The sequence below is a fragment of the Rhineura floridana genome, chromosome 15, assembly GCF_030035675.1.
Source record: "Rhineura floridana isolate rRhiFlo1 chromosome 15, rRhiFlo1.hap2, whole genome shotgun sequence".
Lineage (NCBI taxonomy): Eukaryota > Metazoa > Chordata > Lepidosauria > Squamata > Rhineuridae > Rhineura > Rhineura floridana.
In genome coordinates, this window is record NC_084494.1 from 3,588,688 (window position 1) to 3,609,700 (window position 21,013).

The window sequence follows — 21,013 nt, forward strand, 5'->3', positions numbered from 1 at the left end:
TGTGAAGCCCTTGGGAGCAGTCATCAGGAGCTTTGGGGTGAGGTGTCACCAGTATGCAGACGACACCCAGATCTATTTCTCAGTAACATCTGAATCGGAAGAAGCCGTGCAAGCCTTGGACCGCTGCCTGGACTCGGTGGTGGGCTGGATGAGGGCCAATAGTTTAATGGGGCTTACTCTCAAATAAGGGGATAGGATTACTGCAATCCTATCACCAATTTATTGGGAGTAAGCCCCAGCGAACTCAGTGAGAAGTACTTCTGAGTAGACATGTGCTGATACAAAACAAGCCTCCCCTCTGAATAATGAAGTTTTGTAGGAGATACAGTAAATGGTTTTCTTTAGGGGTTTGGGGTGTTAATGGTTACTTTTTGTTTTTAAATAATTGTTTTATTATGTTCATAATGTTGAAAAGTTGTTTTTGGTTATTATATTTGTTATGTCACTGTTTTATTATTTTTTGTTATTAGGAAATTGTTTTTGCAATTGTTTTTGACATGTATTTTTGTTCACCTTGTTGTAAGCCGCCTTGAGCACAATTTTATGTGGAAAGGCGGCATACAAATAAAATGATGATGATGATGATGAATAAACTGAGTCTGAATCCTAGCAAGACGGAGGCGCTGTGGGTTAGTGGTTCCCGAGTTCGGATAATTGGTCAGTTACCTGCTTTGGATGGGGTCGTACTCCCTCTGAAAGAGCAGGCCCGTAGCCTGGGGGTGCTCCTGGATCCATCTTCGTCGCTAGAGGCCCAGGTGACCTCAGTGGCTAGGAGTGCCTTTTAGCTTTGGCTGGTGAGACAGCTGCGGCCGTTTCTGTACTGGGATAGCCTTACTACTGTTGTCCACGCACTGGTAACCTTTAGACTGGATTACTGTAATGCGCTGTATGTGGGGCTGCCCTTGAGGTTGGTCCGGAAGCTGCAGCTGGTGCAAAATGCAGCAGAGAGACTGCTCACTGGGGCAGGGTATCGCCAACATGTCACCCCGCTGCTGAAAGAATTGCACTGGCTGCTACCAGCCTAAGCTCAAGGTTCTGATTTTGGTGTACAAAGCCCCATACAGCTTGGTACTAGGATACCTGAAAGATCATCTTACCCCTTATATACCCAGTCGATCACTGCCCTTTGCAGGTGAGGGCCTCCTGCAGATACCATCTTATCAGGAGATCTGTTCCACACAACATAGGAAACAGACCTTTGGTGTAGTGGCACATACTCTTTGTAATTCCCTCCCCTTCAATATTAGACAGGCATCATTTTCATTATCTTTTTGGTGCCTACTGAAGACCTTCCACTTTCAACAAGCCTTTAAAGTAGAGACCTTATTCCAGTCTGCGTCTGTGTTGGAATTGCTTTTAAGATGTTTTTAAATCTTTTTTTTAAAAGATTTCTTAAAGATGTTTAGAGTGTTTTTAATGTTTTTGTTTGCTGCCCTGGGCTGCTTTTGGGAAGGGTGGGATATAAATTTAAATAAACTTCCTGGAGGAGAGCATTCTGTAATTGAGAGGCCACAACTGAGAAGGCCCTCTCCCTTATATCCATCCTTCAGAGGGGGCAATTGAAGACCTCCATAGGCGATTTTAGGGTGTAAGTAGAGACAGGGCTGGATTAAGCTGAGGACCCCTAGGCTGATTGGTGTTTGGGGGGCCCTTCTCCCTACCTTTCCGCTTTTTTTCACGCAGGTTTGCCATCAATCAAGATGGCGGCCAAGGTTTCCCTAAGGGGCTGAAGCCTCTGCCGCCATCTTGGTTGATGGCAGCAATGCACGCATGTAGCACGTATGCGTGCCATCAACCAAGATGGCGGCAGAGGCTTCAGCCCCTTAGGGAAACCTCGGCCGCCATCATGATTGATGGCAAACCGCAAAAAACAGTGGAGAAAAAAGTAAGTGAAGCGAGGGGATGGCGGGTGGTTCGGAAGCTCTTGTCCCACGATAATTTTTTTCTGCTTATGCAGGGGGCCCCAAGAGCTCTGGGCCCCTAGGCTTCAGCCTACTAAGTCTAATGGATAATCCGGCCCTGATTAGAGATACACAATAGGAAGGGGCAATCATTTTAGGCACCAGGATCCCAATCCATGCAGGACTTCATAGTTCACATCCTACAACGTTATCCTCAGAATAAACCCATTGAAATTGATAAACCTAAGTTAGGACTGCATCCAGTGTTCTTTCTCCATGAGCACATGGGCTCTTGCACGAGTGGACAGGTGAGCTTTAATGTTGCGCAACAGAGGAATCCAGTGCAACAACTGTGGTAGTGGAAATGCACTGTGCAATCCATCATGCAAGGAAATTACCAGCAGCTGACTGAGGCACTCTCTTGTGCAACAAAATTCCACGAAACCTTTCGCCAGCAGAGCAATTACGTGACTAAGTGACTTTAACTTTAGGCACATCCAATAACTTCCAACGGGCTGCATCCAAGTAACTCCTAGTCAGAGCTGACCCAATAAAATTATTATTGTTGTTGTTGTTGTTTATTTCTAGCCCACCTTTTGGCCAAAAGGACCTCAAGGCGGCTTACAAAAAAAATAAACACAAATATAAAAATACATCAGTAAAAACAATACAATTTATAAAAAGCAGCAGTTTCAACATCCAATAAAATACATTAACAAATCACAAAACGAAAATCCACTCCTCTCTCTTCTTGGCCTTCTAAAAAGGGCCCAGGAGAAAAGATGGGAGGCAAACGCAGAGACACCCACAAAGCAAGAGAAGCCCCTCTAGAAGGAACAGAGAGAGGAAGGCGGCCCAGCAGTGGCGGACGAGGGAAACAGCAGCGGAGTCAACACCGTCCCGGGAAACGTGTCTCTCTGGCGAACCTTCCCAGTCTAGGCTGAAGGCACACTCTCCTCCGCACTCCCAGCACATCCGACAGGGGCAGAAGGAGGACGAAGGCTTGAGGAGGAGGCTGAAGATGGCCATGCTGGCGCTGAAGCGGGTGGTGTCGAGCAGCGAGGAAGGGCAACACAAGTCGTGGTGGCGAGGATGCCGGCGGTGAAGAAAAGGGCCGAGGTGAACTCCCAGCTCCAGTTGCCGGAGACGCCGCAGTTTTCCTAGCAGGTGAGCATACTGAGGCTTGTTGCTGGCAGAGGGAATGCCTTGGACGGCAGCTGCATTCTGGATGATGAGGAACTTGATCTCTATGCTGGCCGACTGGAGGAGCTGCTCCATGTTGGAACAAGCCGTGGCTGTTTGGTCCTCCCACGAACCAGCCTCCCCCACCAAAGGGCGTCAATTGGGATTCTCATGCAAATTTCTCCTCATCTGTGAAAATAACCAATTTCATATTCCATAGTAAAATAGTGTTATTTTGGTATTTAAAGGAGAGAGGGAAAAAATAGAGATGAAACCAGGAATAAAACCACACTCCCATTTGCAGGAATAGGAACTGCCACTGAGTAAAATGAACGAACCCAAGTTAATTGTGCCTATTAACTTCAGTGCATCTACTCTGAGTAGGACGAATACAGCATAAAACCTTTTGGAAATAGATTGGGAGTCAATGAACTGCCTTGCGGATAGGCACGGATGGTTACGTTTGCTGTTCGAAGGGAGGATAAAGCAAATGTCATGTATAAAGTGGCTGCACGTGATGAGCACTAAAGGCTCAAAGGGAGGAACAAAAAATGATTTCAAGCCATAGCAGAGGAGCAAAGGGTCAATCGTGTGCATCAGCTTTTCAGAGATGTTCACAACAACTTCGTTTTTTAAAAAAAAACATGAAAGTGGAACTTCTCAGGATTCCAGCTTCCAACTCCATAGCTGGATGCCATATTGCAGATCAGCTTCTGTGCAGGCAGGGACCTGCAGTGTCCATGGATGACCAAATATGAGTACTCCCAACTTGGCAGGTGTTTTCATATGCTAGGCAGACTGATGCAAGGTGATAAATCCGGACCCTCAAGTACAGATCTTCCTCTCTGTTTTGGTCAGGTTTATTGGCTGTGTTATTCATTGACACTTGATCTGCACAGCACATTGGAGTCCTTGTAAGACTCGCCTTTGCATCCCCTATGCATCAATATGTTCCCTGCTCAAGTGCAATTTCAACCGCAACTCTGCAATCAAGATGAAAAGATAAGAGTGATCAACATGAAGATGGCTGGGGGAGATAAAATGTTCACTTCTGATTAATAGCACCTGCAGGGCCATTCTAGGGAACGCTGCTATTGAGAGTGCAGCACCCAGAACTGGACACAGGACTCCAGGTGAGGCCTGCCTGGTGTGGAAAACGGGGATCAAAGTGCTGCCCCTGCCTCCCCAAACCTTCAAGCTATTGCCGCGAAGCCTGCAGGCAGGACTTTGGGCCTCCGGGCGGTTTTCTCTGACCCTGTTCCAGGGAGCATACTTCATGTGAAAGGGGTACCGGACCATGAGAAAGGGACACATTTGAAAGCAAATTCTCTCTTCTCCCATCCCTCACTGATCTGTGAAATTTGAGCGCAAAACATCCCCTCACCCTGATTGGTGAAATTACCTCTTTGCTGCTTTCCAGTCTGCAACACATTTTTCAAGGCAAACACTTATATGGGCCAGAGCACCCTTTGCCAGATGCCTGAAGAGGCAACTTCAGGGGGTAGGGATTTGTATTTTTAAGCGGGGGGGGGGAGAGGAAAATGTTCTTACAAAATGAGCTCCAAGGCACCAACCAACATAAGAGAGAGTATGGGGGACATGCCCATGAAAACAAGATGCAGGCAAGAGTCTGAAAGAGCCAGCCTCTCCTCCTTAACCATGGTCTATAGCTAAGGTTTGTCCTTAACCTGAATACTGGATTTGGATGACACACTAAGCCAAAGTTAGTTTAGCTGCCGCATTGTGCTAAAAGTATCAGGGAGAAGCAGGGCAGGGGCGAGTTCCTCTCCAGAAGCCAGCATGGTTGGGCTTCCCCGCACCAATGAGGCCAATGAATCTAGGGGGAATTGCCTGGCCATTTCCTGAGTCCCAACAGTGCTTGCTTTGCACATGAGGAATTTAGTGTGCAACTAGCACTCTGTTGACTCATTTTTATGGGGCATCCAGTCATTATCCTCTTGTGGGTTCCCCCCATGGTAGCATCTTTTCTTACACACAGAAAATTCAGCTTCTCCAGAAAGATAGTCTCTGTCTTCTCGTATGTGTGCTTTTAACATGCCATTTGGCAGACCTTCACTTATTTTTCCTGTCAGTTGCATTTTATCACCCATTCTGTGTTTGTAACAAATCTTTTAATCAGCACCAAAATGCATTTTCAATAAGAAATAACAGGAATTGACTTTCCCGCAGTTACATCCCCATGCCTTCCCCTGGCTCAGCCTTGGAGCCCATCTCCAGGATGCTGTGCTCCTTGCCTTCTTCACTGCAGGCACTCCCAGAGGCCCGCCCACAAGAGGCTCCTCGTCAGCCTCACTTTCTGGCACCGCCTCAGCTGGAAGCCTGCTTGGAAGCAGCAACTCACGATCCCACTCGTTTTCGGATAATAACTCCTCTTGACAACAACGTTTTGCCTCTTTCCATGCAACTTGCTATTGTTGGCTCCTGGCTCTTGGCCACTTAATTCCCCAGTTTTTATTGGTTTCTGGACAGGCTATTTTTAAGACAGGCAGGAAGAAGAGCATTATTATTATATGATAGTGCTGGGTCTATTTCACTGTCCATGCTGAGGCTGCCTCTAGTGTTCCGGCTCGGGACTTCAAGGCCTCCATGACGACCATGGGGCTGTCTCAAGTTGTCACCGGCCCGATGCATAGGACAGAGCACACCCTCGACTTGGTTTCTGCTCCAGATGGAGGAAGGGGTGGTTTGGAGATGGGGGAGTGGATGTCACCCCATTGTCATGGTCAGGCCACTTCCTGGTGAAGTTTAGACTTGAAGGTCCAATCCTTCCCTGCAGGGGTGATGGACAGATTAAGATGGTCCGCCCCCAGACACTAATGGAATCCACAGGATTCCTGAATGTCCTGGAGGAGTTCCCAGTAGATAGAGCAGGTGACCTTGTTGAAGCCCTTGTCACACCGTGGAACAGCAAGGCGCGTCTGGCTCTTAACACAGTTGCCCCCAAGCGCCCTCTCCAGCACTGTGGAGCCTGATTTGCACCTTGGTACACCAGTGAGCTAAGGGGAATGAAACAGGATGGATGACGGCTAAAGCGCAAGTGGTGAAATATGTGCTGCGAAGCTGATCGGGCACAAGTAAAACATCATAACCGTGCCTACTGTGTGGCGCTGAGGACAGCGAAGAAGGCCCACTTCTCTGCCTCCATTGCATCCTCAAGTAGCCATCTGTTAGAGCTTTTCCATGTTGTCAGGGGTCTGTTGACATCAACTCCAGGAAATGAAGTCCTAGACCCTTTGGAGGCCCGCTGCAAATTCTTTGCAAGGCACTTTGAGGGTAAAGTTGCTCAATTCCATAGCAGTCTTGATGCCCCATCCACATCTACTGTAGTCCCCAATGAGGTGTCCAGTGCAACGTCTACTGCAACTTCTTTCAGTTGATGCGGCCTGATGACATAGACAAGGTGCTTGTGATGATGTGGCCAGCAACATGTCCTCTCGACCCTTGCCCTTCTTGGCTTATTTAAGACCGAGGGGGTTTGACTGAGTGGATCCTGGGTGTGGTCAGTGCATCATTGCAGGAGGGAATGGTTCCAGCCACTCTGAAAGAGGCGGTGATCCGACTGCTCCTGAAAAAGCCCACCCTGGAGCCATTGGTCTGCGACAACTACCGACCGGTCGCAAATACCCCCTTTTTAGGGAAGGTGGTTGACAGGGTTGTGGCGCAGCAATTGCAAGTACTTTTGGATGAAACAGATTATCTTGACCCGTTCCAGTCTGGTTTCAGGCCTGGTTATGGGACTGAATCGGCCTTGGTTGCCCTGATGGACGACCATCATTGGGAGAAGGACAGGGGGAGTGCGACCCTGTTACTCTTACTTGCTCTCTCAGTGGCTTTTGATAGCATTGACCATGGTATCCTTCTGGGCTGACTTGGTGAGATGGGTATCAGAGGCACTGTTTACAGTGGTTCTGATCCTATCTCCAGGGTCGTTTTCAAAGAATAGCATTGGGTGATTGTCTTTCAGCTCTCTGGCAGTTGTGCTGTGGGGTGCTGCAGGGTACCATGGTATTTAACATCTATATGAAGCCCTTGGGAGTTGTCATCAGGAGATTTGGGGCAAGTGGTCAGCAGTATGCTGATGATACCCAGCTCTATTTCTCTGTAACATCTGAATTGGGAGAGGCCGTGCAAGCCCTGGACCGCTGCCTGGACTCGGTGGTGGGCTGGATGAGGGCCAATAAACGGAGTCTGAATCTGGTGGATGTCCAACCTGTCCTGGATGGGGTTGGACCCCCCTGAAGGAGTAGGTTTGTAGCTTGGGGGTTCTCCTAGAACCATCTCTGTCACTTGAGGCTCAAGTAGCCTTGGTGGCATGGAGTGCCTTCTACCAACTTCGGTTGGTGGCCCAACTACACCCCTGTCTGGACAGGGATAACCTGGCTTCAGTTGCCCATGCTCTGGTAACCTCCAAGTTAGATTACGTGGGGCTGCCTTTGAAGATGGTCCAGAAACTGCAGCTTGTGCAAATGCAGCAGCCAGATTGGTAACAGGGATCAGATGGTTCAAACATATACAACTGATTCTGGCCCGTTTGCATTGGCTGCCTGTATGTTTCCGAGCTCTTCAAGGTGCTGGTTTTAACCTATAAAACCTTACATGGCTTAGGACCACAATACCTGATGGAACGCCTCTCTCGACACAAACCTCAACATCCAAGGCCCTCCTCCGAGTGCCTACTCGGAGGAAGCTCGTAGGATGGCAACAAGGGAGAGGGCCTTATCAGTGGTGGCCCCCAAATTATGGAATGATCTCCCTGACGAGGTGTGCCTGATGCCAACACTGTTATCTTTTCAGCGCCAGGTCAAGACTTTCCTCCTCTCCCAGGCATTTTAGCATGTGTTTTTAAATTGCTTTTTTAAAATGTGTTTTTAAATTTGTATATTTGTTTTTAATGTTTTTAATTGTTGTAAACCGCCCAGAGAGCTTTGGCTGTAAATTTTGAGAAAAAGTAATCAGTTACTTTCAGAGCAATTGTAATTGTAAGGGTAACTACTACTTTTTTGGACCATGTAACTGTACTTTTTAAAAGTAATCTTCCAAGCTCTGGTCTGGATTGGGCTTGATCTATATTTATAAATCAGAGCCACAAATCAGACTGGGGGGTCCGTGCACAGCCCTAATTTATATTTATTTATTTATAAATATATTTGTATACCACTATTTCATTAAAAACATCAAAGCAGTTTACAAGTTAAAACAAAAATAATCATACAATAAAAACATTAAAAATACAATAAATACAAAGGTCAGCTGTTGCAAAAAGGCGTCTTCTTAATTGTCTGCATGTCTGGTGGAACAGAAAGGTTTTCAGCAGGCGTTTAAATGTCAAAACAGAAGGTGCCTGCTGAATCTCTGTTGGCATAGCATTCCAGAGAACTGGGCCGATGACACTGAAGGCTCGATTTCATGTCATTGTTAAATGAGCCTCACTAATAAAGAACCAACAATCATACCTTTGGGAGAAACATCAGCATTGGCACAGAATGCCTATTTCATTGCAGCCAGTCCAAATCCCCTTCAATCTGCTTGACAGTGCTCTCATATTTCCCCTTTAAGTTTGAAAATCCCTTCCTGGCCTGGTCACCCCCGACACAAGCCTAGGAAGAAAATGAATCATAAAAAAATAATAAACACAATTTGGAAAGAAATTAAAGGCCATTTGTCCAGCCCAAGCCCAAACAGGACAGTCTACTAGGTTTGCCATCTCTCTTGCCCTGTCTTGTGCCTTTAACAGCCACCCATCAAGCAAAAATTATAGTGAGTTTTTCTCTCTCTCCCATATTTGCCAGACTGCTGTGAAAGACACAGGAGCAAGGCCAATGAGGAAGTTGGCAAGCCCAGTATATTCTACTCCTGACCCAATCTCAAGGTGGCCCATGTTCTCACATCCACAGGCGCTGGAGGCACAAAAGGAAAGGGAGGGGAGGCACATCTCTGTGTATATCCTTTCCCCCACCCCTTTTAATGACTTTTTTCCATGGGACTGTTTGGCAGAAGCCACCGTGTCTATTTAAACACCACCGCAAAATGTTTTAAGCCAGTTTTCACAGGCTTGGATCCTAAGTTGCTTCTCTATTTATAACGGGGAAGCAATTTCCACCCACTCGCCCCTGCACCATATTGCACCCCCACGGAGTTGATTTGCAGGGTGAACAGGGGGCTGCAGAGAGAAATTGGGGGCCGCTGTGAAGAAAGTCCTCTTTTGCGCAGAGAAGGAAAGTTCGGCTCCAAGCGGATGGTTTTCCGCCTTGCAGCGCTGAGTGAGCGACTGGAGAGTCCCTCGTGGCGAGGGTCGCTTCCTTCTGCCTGGGACTGCCACCAGCTCCCCCAAGAAGCAGACCCAAAGCTGGAGAGGCAGAGCCAGCTCTCGTCCACGTCCAGCCACGCAGGAAACAGCCTTCCTCCCAGAGAAGTGTCTCCTTTCCCGAGTCTCCGGGGGAAGAAGGCGACAAGCTTGGCATTTAAGGCAAAACCATGAGGACTAGCGTCCCTACTTCTGCTCCAGCCCATGGATGCCCCCACAATCCTGGGTGCCCCCCGCAGCGCCAGCGCCACCCCCTCCTTTCCCCTCAGCAGCGCCGGCTGCTCTTCACTCTCCCCCTCCCCCCTCTTGGCAACTGTGCCTCTCGATGGCGTCACCAAAGTGCGCCAGTGAGCCGGGTTTTCCTTTCCCTGAAGCTCCCAAGAGCAGCCACGAGGTGGCGCGGCCCAGCCGCCGCCTTTGTTTTCTCGGTCGAGGTTGCTGGTGGAGAATCAGCTGCTGCTGCTGGACTACAACTCCCACCGGCGTTGGTCATTGGCCGTGTTGGCTGGGGCTAATGGGAGATGTAGTTGAACAACATCTGGAGACTAAAGGTGGAGATGAATGGGAAGAAAAAGTCATTCATCACTTGTTAATTGGTTCCAAATTAATTCCCAGAGGTTAAGCGCCAGCGGAAGGGTTTCTGCACAAACATCTATAATGCCATTTATTACATTTTTATCTCGCTTCTCCTCCAAAGAGCTCACTCTCCCTCATTTACGTCTCTCAACAGGCCTATCTGCCCCCAGACTCTGAGAGCTTAATGAACAAGTAGTGTGGTCAGATCTCTGGTTTTTGCCCAGACTCTGGATTTTTGGGGTCCTCTCCAGGTGTAAATTCTAATTTTATTTATTTATTTTGCATGGACAGACACATGCACACCCAGCTAATCAGGAGGAAGTTGAGAGTGATCTCTGAGACCACTCCTGTTAAGAGAACAGTAACCTCCAGCTGCTGGACTTGGACTCTCGGGAAAGCATGCTGCTTGTTCTGACTGAATGGTGCTGCTTTTGCAGATTTTACAAGATTTCAGCACTCTAGAAATTCAGTATTCACTAGAAAAGACAATAATGCTGGGGAAAACAGGAGTAGAAAAAGAGGAAGGCCAAACAAGAGATGGATTGATTCCATCAAGGAAGCCACAGACCTGAACTTACAAGATCTGAACAGGGTGGTTCATGACAGATGCTCTTGGAGGTCGCTGATTCATAGGGTCGCCATAAGTCGAAATCGACTTGAAGGCACTTAACAATAAAGAAATTCAGTGATAACATAACTCTGGTGGGATTCAAGTTTCAATAAATATAATTTTAGTTTTAGCATGGCTTTTTGGTAATGAGCCTTCTGGCAATAGCCTCCAGGTTTTCCTTACTGTATTCAGTTTTTTGCAGTCTGGAAACTGTCTGAGACAGCTATAAACACTGTATTTATTGAACATCTTATCCCAGCAGCTAATTTAATAACAAGGCTGTACAGTACTGATCACCCTCAACATTTCCAGTTGCCTGGCAAGTTCTTTATGCTAGAGGTCATTTAGGAGTTGGCCTTAAAATAACACTACACTGAGCCCTAGTAAAAAGAAGCAATTGCTATTTTTTCACCTCACGAACTCTGCCAGGGCCCTTCCTGGTCTGATTGCAGGCCTTCCTCCTTCTCCAAGCAAAGTCATAAGGCCATCAAGTCCAACCCCCTGCTCAATGCAGGAATCCAAATCAAAGCATTCCTGACAGATGGCTGTCCAGTTGCCTCTGGAAGGCCTCCAGTGTCGGAGAGCCCATTGTCGTATGGCTCTAACAGTTAGGAAGTTTTTCCTGATGTCCAGTCGAAATCTGGCTTCCTGCAACTTGAGCCCATTATTCCATGTCCTGCACTCTGGGACCATCGAGAAGACATACTGCATCCAGTGCTATCACATCTCCCCTCAGTCTTCTCTTCTCCAGGCTATACATGCCCAGTTCTTTCAGTCTCTCCTCATAGGGCTTTGTTTCCAGTCTCCTGATCATCTTTGTTGCCCTCCTCTGAACCTGTTCCAGTTTGTCTGCATCCTTCTTGAAATGTGGAGACCAGAACTGGACGCAGTATTCAAGATGAGGCCTAACCAGTGCTGAATAGAGGGGAACTAGTACTTCATGCGATTTGGAAACTATACTTCTGTTAATGCAGCCTAATATAGCATTTGCCTTTTTTGCAGCCACATCGCACTATTCAGCTTGTGATCAACGACAATTCCAAGATCCTTCTCGCATGTCGTATTGCTGAGCCAAGTATCCCCCATCTTATAACTGTGCATTTGGTTTCTTTTTCCTAAGTGTAGAACTTTGCATTTATCCCTGTTGAATTTTATTCTGTTGTTTTCGGCCCAATGCTCCAGCCTATCAAGGTCCCTTTGAATTTTGTTTCTGTCTTCCACGGTATTAGCTGTGTCCCCCAATTTTTTATCATCTGCAAATTTGATAAGCATGGTCTGTACCTCCTCATCCAAGTTGCTAATAAAAATGTTGAAGAGCATTGGGCCCAGGACAGAGCCCTGTGGTACTCCACTCGTTACTTCCGCCCAGTTTGAGAAGGAACCATTGATAAGCACTCTTTGAGTGCGATTCTGAAGCCAACTGTGGATTCACCTGATAGTTGTTCCATCCAGCCCACATTTAGCCAGCTTGCTAATCAGAATATCATTCTGTGAAAGAATGCCCATGTTTTCTCTGTTTTCTCAAATTTTATGTATATAGGTTTGGATTTTCCTTTAAAAATGGCTGAGCTGGAGCTTGCTGTAGGGTCAAAAGGACAACTCAGCAGCAGAATAGAAAAGGCTGACAAGGTTGTTTTCAGGAAGTGTGTAGTTAAGATCCTGTTCTATGGCAACAGAAACTTAGTGCTACAGTTTTGATTGGTTTAGGGCTGAAAAAAGGCACAAGAGTTTTCTATATATGCTTGCTAATGAGAGAAAACAAAGCAGCAGAGAAGTTATTATATTTAGCTATACTAGGGTTGCCTGGTTTTCACCCAGATACTCTGATTTTTGGGGTCCTCTCTAGGTCTCTGGTGAGTCACCCCAATCTACAGACTCTCAGCTTTCATTTTAAAAAAAATAAGTATATTGTGTGACCTGGTAATAACAGTCTAACTAGCTGCTGTCAGGACTGTAAAGCTAGTGCCTACCCCACCCCCAAATTGCAAATTGCCAATTGCAGCATGAAATTAGGGCTAATCGATATAACCTGGTGAAGACCAACTTCTGTGTGACGGTTTATGTGAAGAAAGCAGCGACTGCATAGGAACTGTGGCTTTATTTATTTATAAAAGTATTTATAATACTGCCTTCTCACAAAACATCAGGGCAATATACAATGACATTTTTAAAAAACCCTTTAAAAGCAATATAGAACAGTCATTAAAATGGCCGGCTACTCCAAGCAATTGTGGCTGATGCTTAATATATCATGCTTAATGACATCGCTAGGGCCCACCCCTGAAATCTCGATTTGGGATGCTTCTGACCTGGCAGTCCTAATGACCCCAACTCTAGTGACCCTGAGACACGTGTTGAAGATGCTGCTTCATCAGACAACATGCAAGTAGCATCCAATGTCTGCCGCAAAAGAGACAGGAAAAATGCAGATACAGAGAGTCATGAGAACATCTCAACTAAAATACTGAGACAGCTAGCAGTACTATGAAAAAATGAAAAAGGTGTGTCGGAATTCTATTGAGTTGCGTAGCAGAGCGGAGAGTATTAAGCGAGCTTAGTGTGTGTGTGTTTGAATCTTTGCTAACCTTCTACCTTCTCTGCAAATTAGTCAGACAGAGACTTTAAGCTGTAAAATAAGAAACAACGACTTTATTCTAGAAGTACATGCTTGATAGGAAAGAGTCCTATATCTAGCTAACTAGCTATGTTGGAGCAGTCTGCACTGGTCCCAGTGCAGCTCTCATGCTGGTTGAGAGGGAGAGACAAAGGGAAGATGTCTGCTCCCCTCTCGAGAAAGAAGGAACTGGGAAGGCGGGAAGGAACTGGGATCAACATCCTTTGCATATCAGTCTAGCAGGAGGGGAAGAGATGGCAAGGATCAAAGGGCAGGTATAGCCTGACAACGGGCTCATCCAGACGACTGCAAAATGTGTGACACGCCCGCTATGTGTGTTCATTATTTTTCGGTCGTCCAAATGACGTCTCGCGCTGTTACGCATTTTTGCGGGTTAAATCCACTCCTTGCAATACCGGCAAAAATGCAATTTGCTGTTTAAAATCGGGAATCATCCGCTGTGCCTTCAGGAGTTAGGATGCAATACCGCAGACTTTACAGCTGATGGGCGGCTCTTGGGCATTTCCCCTTGCCCCTTCTCCTCATTCCAGCCAATCACGTATCTGCACTTTTGCACATGTGCGATAATAAGCCCGGGAAAATTGAACCAATCATCACAATGTTGGGGTGTTGGGGGAGGGTCTGCAACTACTGCTCAGATGCATTTTATTTTTTGCCAGCCTGCAAACTGGGCGGCCGCTCTGGGTGAGATCTGCAATGCACAGCAAGAGAGAAAGGGGGGGGTCGGTTTCAGCCTGCCTCCGGAAAGCTTTGTCAATTTCATTCTACTTGCTGGGGTTTTTGCTTCAAATCAGAAAAGCATACATTTGTTTAAGTGTAATATCGCAAATATCATCATCATCTTTATTGCTACGGTCATAGACCAGAACGTCCATGTATAAAGCCATGAACAATTACAACAAAAGTACAAAGACACAACCATAATAGATAAAACAGTAGAAAACTATGAAACAATAAAACAGTTACATGGAGTAGCGGGAACAATCATAATAAAACAGTAACAACTATGGAACAATAAAACAATTATAAAACTATGGAGTAGCGGGAACATCTGAAGGGATATACACCCTCCGAGCTGATTGGGCCGCAAAAATATATTTAGCTACTAGCAAGGTAGTATCCCTGCTAGCCGCTGACAGAAGATAAAAAAGTAAGCGGTCAAGCGGTTTATAAGGGGATTTATTTATAATAGGAGTTATAAATTTAGAACGAATATCATCATATAGAGAACACTCAAAGACAACGTGGAATAAGGTTTCTATGACGTTAACACCACATGGGCAATAGCGATTAGCATAGGGAATGCGCTGGTATCTCCCTTCTAATAGGGCGGAATTGAGACAGTTGAATCTAGCCTTCATAAAGGCTAAACGATATTTAGGGATCGTGAGGTATTCCAAATAGGGGACACTGAATAATGACGCAAAATTTAAACCAAAGTGAATAGGGGAACAGGTCGAAGTAGCAGCGGTGATGGAACTTTGAAAGTCCATGTCACTGATACGAGACAGGATTGAAAGCTTAGCTGACTTTGGGTCCTGAGACGCCAGATGTTCAATTGAAAGGCCAATACTTGCAAGATAGTTTGTAAATGTTTGGGCCCATTTTGAGATGAAAGGATCTTCCCAAAGTAAATGGAGGTAACCAGAAGAATATTCATATGACATTTTAAGCCAGAAATTTAGGGCAGCCATCCAGGCTTGGGACTTAAGTGTAATATCGCAAATACAAACAAGAAAAGGGCTGCTGGTCGGTTTCATGCCTGTTCTGGAAAGCTTTGTCAATTTCATTCTCCATGGGAAGGAAAGGGAGAAGGAGGGGGGGTTGACACGTTCCTTGCTTTTTTGGAGAAATAAGTGCAATTGCCAATAAAGGCAGAAAAGCATACATTCATTTAAGCATAATATCACAAATACAAACAAGGCAGGTGTGAAACCGACCAGCAGCCTTTCCTTCCAAGGCGAGAACTCCTTTACAGCCATATTGTGCTTCGTTGCAAAGGGGGAGAGGAGCATATGTCATTTTTTTGCTGACCAGTTGGTTGACGGGGGAGGTTTTAGAGTCAGAGCTTGGAAAAAGCGAAAATAATGTAGGGGTCTTACCACTGCGTGTGCAGGTGCAAAAAAACATTTTTTTTAATTGGGAAAGAGCGAACTAAAAGGCAAAGTGAGGACTATCAGATGACAAACCGAATATGGAAACCCTGGATTATCCCGCTCCGTTTGGATAAGCCCACGATGAAGAGGTCTCCTCCCTAGCTACCCTTTTTAACCCCATGGAGCGTCAACCCACCAAGTTGGAGTTGAACCTCATACATTCCAACAAATTGAGCATAAACTTAATTAGCCTTATGCAAGAGCTATAGCAGAAAACAGGCCAAAGCTGTATTCTATAGTATCAGCAATTGTATATTGTGGATCACATTCCTTACTCTTAAGACCAGCACCACAGGTGACATGATAGACCTTGCAGAGTTTGGTGCTGAGGCAGAGGATGATTTAAAAATAGAAATAGAAACTGGGGCAGGCAATGCCAAGTGCACATCTGTAAGAAAGCAGAATGAGTTAATAAAATTGTGTGCCCAAATGTTGAGAGCAAATATTGTTGTGAAGGCTAATGTTTCCATGAGATTCTCAGTTTTAGCAGATGAAACAGCAGATATTTCTGGGACAGAATCTTGGCATAAGATTTGTAGAAGAAAGCGATGGGAATGCGTCTGTACATGAAGAATTCCTTGGGTTCATTTCAGTGTCAGACCAAACTGCTGTTGGGATAAGCAACACAACCTTATCTGCTTGGTCAGATTTTGGACGAGATCTCAGTGTTAGCTGGACCAGGATGTGATGGTGGTTCAACCATGGCAGGAAAACAAGGTGGGCTTTGAGCACAAATCAGGGCAATCTCTCCACAGGCAGCCTTTGTCCACTGCTCATCCTGTAGGCTTAACCTCACTGTAAATGATCTGAACAGTGTAAATTATGTGCATAAGGCTATAATAATTTTTTCTGTGAGAGCATCCAAAGATGACATCTAAATCCCAGCACACCAATGCTATGTGAAATATGGCAGACTCAAAAATACAAGCGTATTCGTGTCTTTGCAGAAAATTACACAGCTGTTGTTTCTTAACTCACGCAATTAGCAGAATCAATCAACACCAAGACAAAACAACTTTTGTGCTAGTTGTATGTGCATCACAGACATCAGCTTTTATTGTTTGTGTTGTGATCGGCAGCCCATATAAGATGTAGATATCCATAATCTATTTGGGGGGGTGGAGTATAACTGGCCTTTTCTCCCAGCATTTCTTTGTCCAGGTCACTTGGACACAGTCCGTTTTCAGTCATGTTATTGATTCCACCACATTTGCGGAGGCTCTGTGTTGAACTCTTCATGTTCATTAACACCTTATTTATGCAGATGGTATGATGTTTCTTTTTACCTTCTCATCATCCAAGTCATATCAGGGTAACCACCAACATTTACAGGAAGGAGTGACAGTAGAAAAGTGTTGATGCTCATGACATCCTATTTACTGGTATGGAAGCAATCACATTCTCATCATGGCACTGTTTGCCAAATTGAGTTTCTAGTCCTTTTGAAGTGTGTAAGAGAAAAATCTTCCAGGGGTCAGAGATGGGGATGAGTGAAGAGGAGTTGTCATCTTTTTCTCTCTCGCCCTGGTCCTATGCTTTTAAAGACTGGACATCATATCACCTCCACATAAGCTTTGTGGAAGCAAATCAGGATGAATGCTCAGTGAACAGCACCTCTGGAGGTGATATCCATATTATTTTCTAAAGGTAATCTATTACAATATTAAACTGCTTTATTCAAATTTCATATCATAATTATCTTCTATATGAAGAGAATAATATGCCTTAAATGAAGCAAATTATAAACATGAATCTGTGGTTTTTTTATCACTGGTTATGTACTACTCCCTGTCACACTGGTTTGCTAATGAGCAAATATGAATCCTGCTTAAAGCCCTAATTTATTAACATTGGGAAGACTTCCTATCCTAGCTCTATTGCCCTGGAACAACCGCTTTGAGTCCTGGCATAGAAGGTCATCAGCCCTTCAGTGGTGGGTCTGCCATCAGCGGGGGTTGCTACCAAAGGGGCAACTCCAAAGTGGGCCATTCCCAGGGAGACCACAGGACAAGGGCACTATCTCCGTCTATTTTTTTCCAGCCTGGATTAGATAGTGGGAAGGGCCTAAATCACATGTACGGTTTCCTGCACAGGGTAAGAGCTAGGAGAGAGTCACTAGATGCCATCAGAGTGAGTCTGTAACTGGCAGAAGGCTGGCCCTCTCTGGGTGTTAAAGGGGGTGGAGAGTACATGTGCTCTGATGTAAGAGAAAATATTCCCTTTGGGATTCTTTCTAGGTACTGCAAACAACAGCCATTTGACAGGGAGTAAAGTAGCAGCAATTTATTAGTTCAGAACTAAGACCCCAGTCACAAAACAGACTGATGCCCCGAACAAAGGGTACAAGTTACTTTTATACATTTGCATAGCAGTTTCTGCATCATAGACAAGTTACATGGTATTCATGGAAAAAGAGAGAGAGAGAGAGAGAGAGAGAGAGAGAGAGAGAGAGAGAGAGAACTGGTCTGGAGCTGTGGGAGGGAAAAAGCAGGTGATTCTGATTCTAAGAGATGTCTGTAGCCAGCCAAATCCCAGAGTGTGCATCACTCTCAGTTGGCACAAGGCATTTTGCCAGCCAAAGCCAGAGCCCTGCATGGCCCAAAAGGGGTCTCTCAGCATCCATTGCAATGTCAACAGGGCACTACAGTACAGCTCTCTCAGTTCACCTGCAGTTGTGAGGTGCAGGAGATCCAATTCCCTGGCAGCTCAGCTACCTTCCATACCGCTTTTGCATAGCGCTGTCATCCTTCCAGTTAGCTGCCCAGGAGATGGTTCCTTTTCCACTTTTTTCTCTCTGCTGAGGTTGTTTCCCACATCCCTGCCATCCTACATCATCTACATTTCCCCCACGTTCTCTCTTTGTGCAGCCCAGAAGCAGCTTCGGTGCAAGGGTCTCCTTCGCTCCTTCGCTTCACAGCGTCCTCTTTTTGAGGCTTCTTCCTGAAAAAGGTCGAGTGAAAACTCAGGCAGCCTCCTCCTGCTTCCTGTTCTTGACTGTCGACGCCTCCTCCAAGTCAGGATTTTCTGCCAGGTGGAGCTTCTGACTGAGGTGTCTTATTAAGGAAAAAATGGGTGGCAGTCAAGCCACAAGGCCCCCCCAGATATGACTTTTTAACGCTGATCCTGTTCTCATGGAGAGAGGAGGAGGGGTAGCCACTCCTGTTCCTCCATGCCTATAAAAGGATACACCTATATCTACGTTTGCAAATTGCTCATTATTCAGGAAATGATTCCTTGCTACAAGACCTCTTTGGAATTCCTGGGTTACCTTCATCACATATAAGCAAGCGAAGTTTCCAACTTATCCCAAAATAAACAACAGTTCCGCAAAAATTATACCCTAGTTTAAAAAAAAATTACACCTAACAAAAGAAGCAAAGCAGCCTATAAGTACTTAGAACAGTAAGTGTCCCCATTGCTTGTGGGCTTCTCATAAGCATCTCATTGGCCATCCTGCGCTAGAGGTCCCATCCAGCAGCCAGGCTCTTCCTGCGCCCTGCCAGGGAATGGCTCGACGTCACCCAGTGGCGGGTTGGAATTGAGTCGCTCCTCCAAATCCAGCACCATAACGGCTACACCATACTGGTGCTCAAGAATAGCTCTGTAAGATAGCTCAGAATGATTGCCCCCATATTGCTTGCCTAAGAAGCCCTGTGTGAATTCATTAAGGCTAGAGATGAGATTTTAATGAGGCTCTAATCCCCTTCCTCTTGCTCTGCACCAGGTGGGGGAAAGCTGTGGCCCACTAGCTGTTGTTGGACTGCAACTCCCATCATCCCTGACCATTGCCCATGCTGGCTGCAGGGGCTGTTGGGAATCAGAGTCCAGCAATATCTGGGGGACCACAGCAGGTTCCCCAACACTGCTCTACATAGCTGGTCTATTCAACCTTGCCTCTGTCTGCCACAGAGGGACAGACAACGTCCTCTAGAAAAAAGTACCCTATCCAACGTCCCCCCCTTCTTCCGTTGTCTCCCCCCCTCCCAATCTGCCTGGGAAATGGCGAGCCACACACCAGGCCCCACAAGGAGGATACATTGAGTTGCTGAGTTCTTCCAGCTGCATGAGCAAAAGAGAACAAGCCATGAACAAACACAAGTACCAAGTAACAAGAGTCTTGAAGGCACTGAAAAGCAGGAGAGTTTCTCGGAACTAGGGATGGAGTTCGCTATCTGATTCCGTTTTTCAGTTCATCAAATGGGCTACCAGATGCTATTCACTATAAATTATGTTCCGCTAGTTATCGCGATTTCCGGTTCTCCCTTTTTTTATATATTTTTTCCAAAATACTATGTAATTTTCTCCATTATTCCTTATGCTGCTGTACAATTATACAATGTATACAGCAGGAGCAGATTACAAAAATAATTAAAAATAATTACATAATTTTTACAGCGGATTAAAAAAAAAATTTATGGTGTCGCTAACAGCTGCAAATGCTCACAGTGGGAGCCTGTTTGCTGCTGAGACTAACTTGAGGATTATACGATAATTTAATGCCAAAACCAATTTTGTGAATATTCTGTGCCATCCCTAGTTGAAACTGAAGTGGCAGACATTCAAAACCAGCAGAATTTCCTCATCCTGGTACGGACTACAACTTTCATCAGCCACAGCCAGCATGGCTGGCCTGGCAGGGGCTGAATGATGGGAGATGCAGTCCAAACCAGCTGGAGAGCACCACATTGAGGACGTTTGCTGACGATCAGTAGTGCTCTTTGGTTCAGCCATTTCTTTACCTGCATATATGACATCAGGTAGAGGACATGTGACCAGAACCTGGGTCAGCTACTCACAAATTTGGGTGATGTACTTGAAAGGTTGTCACGCAGAAGAAGGACAGGATCTCTTCTCAATCATCTCAGAGTTCAGGACATGGAATAATGGGCTCAGGTTACAGGAAGCCAGATTTCAGCTGAACATCAGGAAAAACTTCCTAACTGTTAGAGCAGTATGACAATGGAACCAATGACCTAGGGAGGTGGTGGGCTCTGCAATGCTAGAGGCATCCAAGAGGCAGCTGGACAGCCACCTGTTGGGTATGCTTTGATCTGGATTCCTGCATTGAGCAGGGAGTTGGACTCAATGGCCTAATAGGCCCCTTCCAACTCTGCTATTCTGTTTGCATGTGGCTTGGCCAAAACCACCATACTGGCCAACAATATTGGAGGAACACAGAGCAAGGCCTCCCCCAGGATGCAGATGATGGTCATTTTACTAGATGATAATAAACCAAAGACAGATTGTTATCTATCACCTGCAAACCCAAACAGGCTGTTGTTGGGATGTCATAGATGCTCATAAACATTCCAACTGCTCAGAGGGATAGGTAACTATATTTCAAATATACTATCTCAACCAGCCATGCAAGGTTTCCATAACAGCAAGGGCATATTCAGGTGCTTGTCTGAACACATAAACTCTGTATCTGTGGATAGGGGGTGCGCACACAAGCCCTGCCCACAACATCCCAGTGTGCACTCCCCCATGCGCTTAGTCCCTGACTTTCTCCATGTTGAGCAGGAAGGTCTGTACAGAACTTTTACTTGTGTTTGCTTGAATGGAAGGAGATCTCTTTATGTGATAGGGGACCCTCGCTGGATCGTCACCTTGTAGTGGTGAGTGGGC

The 21,013-nt window shown here is 45.8% G+C and overlaps 1 protein-coding gene across 9 annotated transcripts in view; it reads right to left on the reverse strand.

The window, feature by feature from the left end:
* Positions 1-3,210: 3,210 nt before the first annotated feature.
* CCDC28B (coiled-coil domain containing 28B) overlaps positions 3,211-21,013 on the reverse strand; it is a 46,756-nt gene continuing 28,953 nt past the window's right edge. For 7 of the 9 annotated variants that reach the window (XM_061597450.1, XM_061597457.1, XM_061597454.1 and 4 more), the window contains 2 exons: positions 19,422-19,444; positions 17,409-18,429 (listed from right to left, as the gene is read on the reverse strand). In XM_061597450.1, the coding sequence (XP_061453434.1) occupies positions 18,348-18,429; positions 19,422-19,444 (105 nt within the window). In that variant the 3' untranslated portion in view covers positions 17,409-18,347. Of the gene's footprint in view, positions 3,273-3,992; positions 4,067-8,557; positions 8,702-17,408; positions 18,430-19,421; positions 19,445-21,013 lie in introns of those variants that run through there. The other 2 variants (XM_061597453.1, XM_061597452.1) reach the window with 2 other exon arrangements.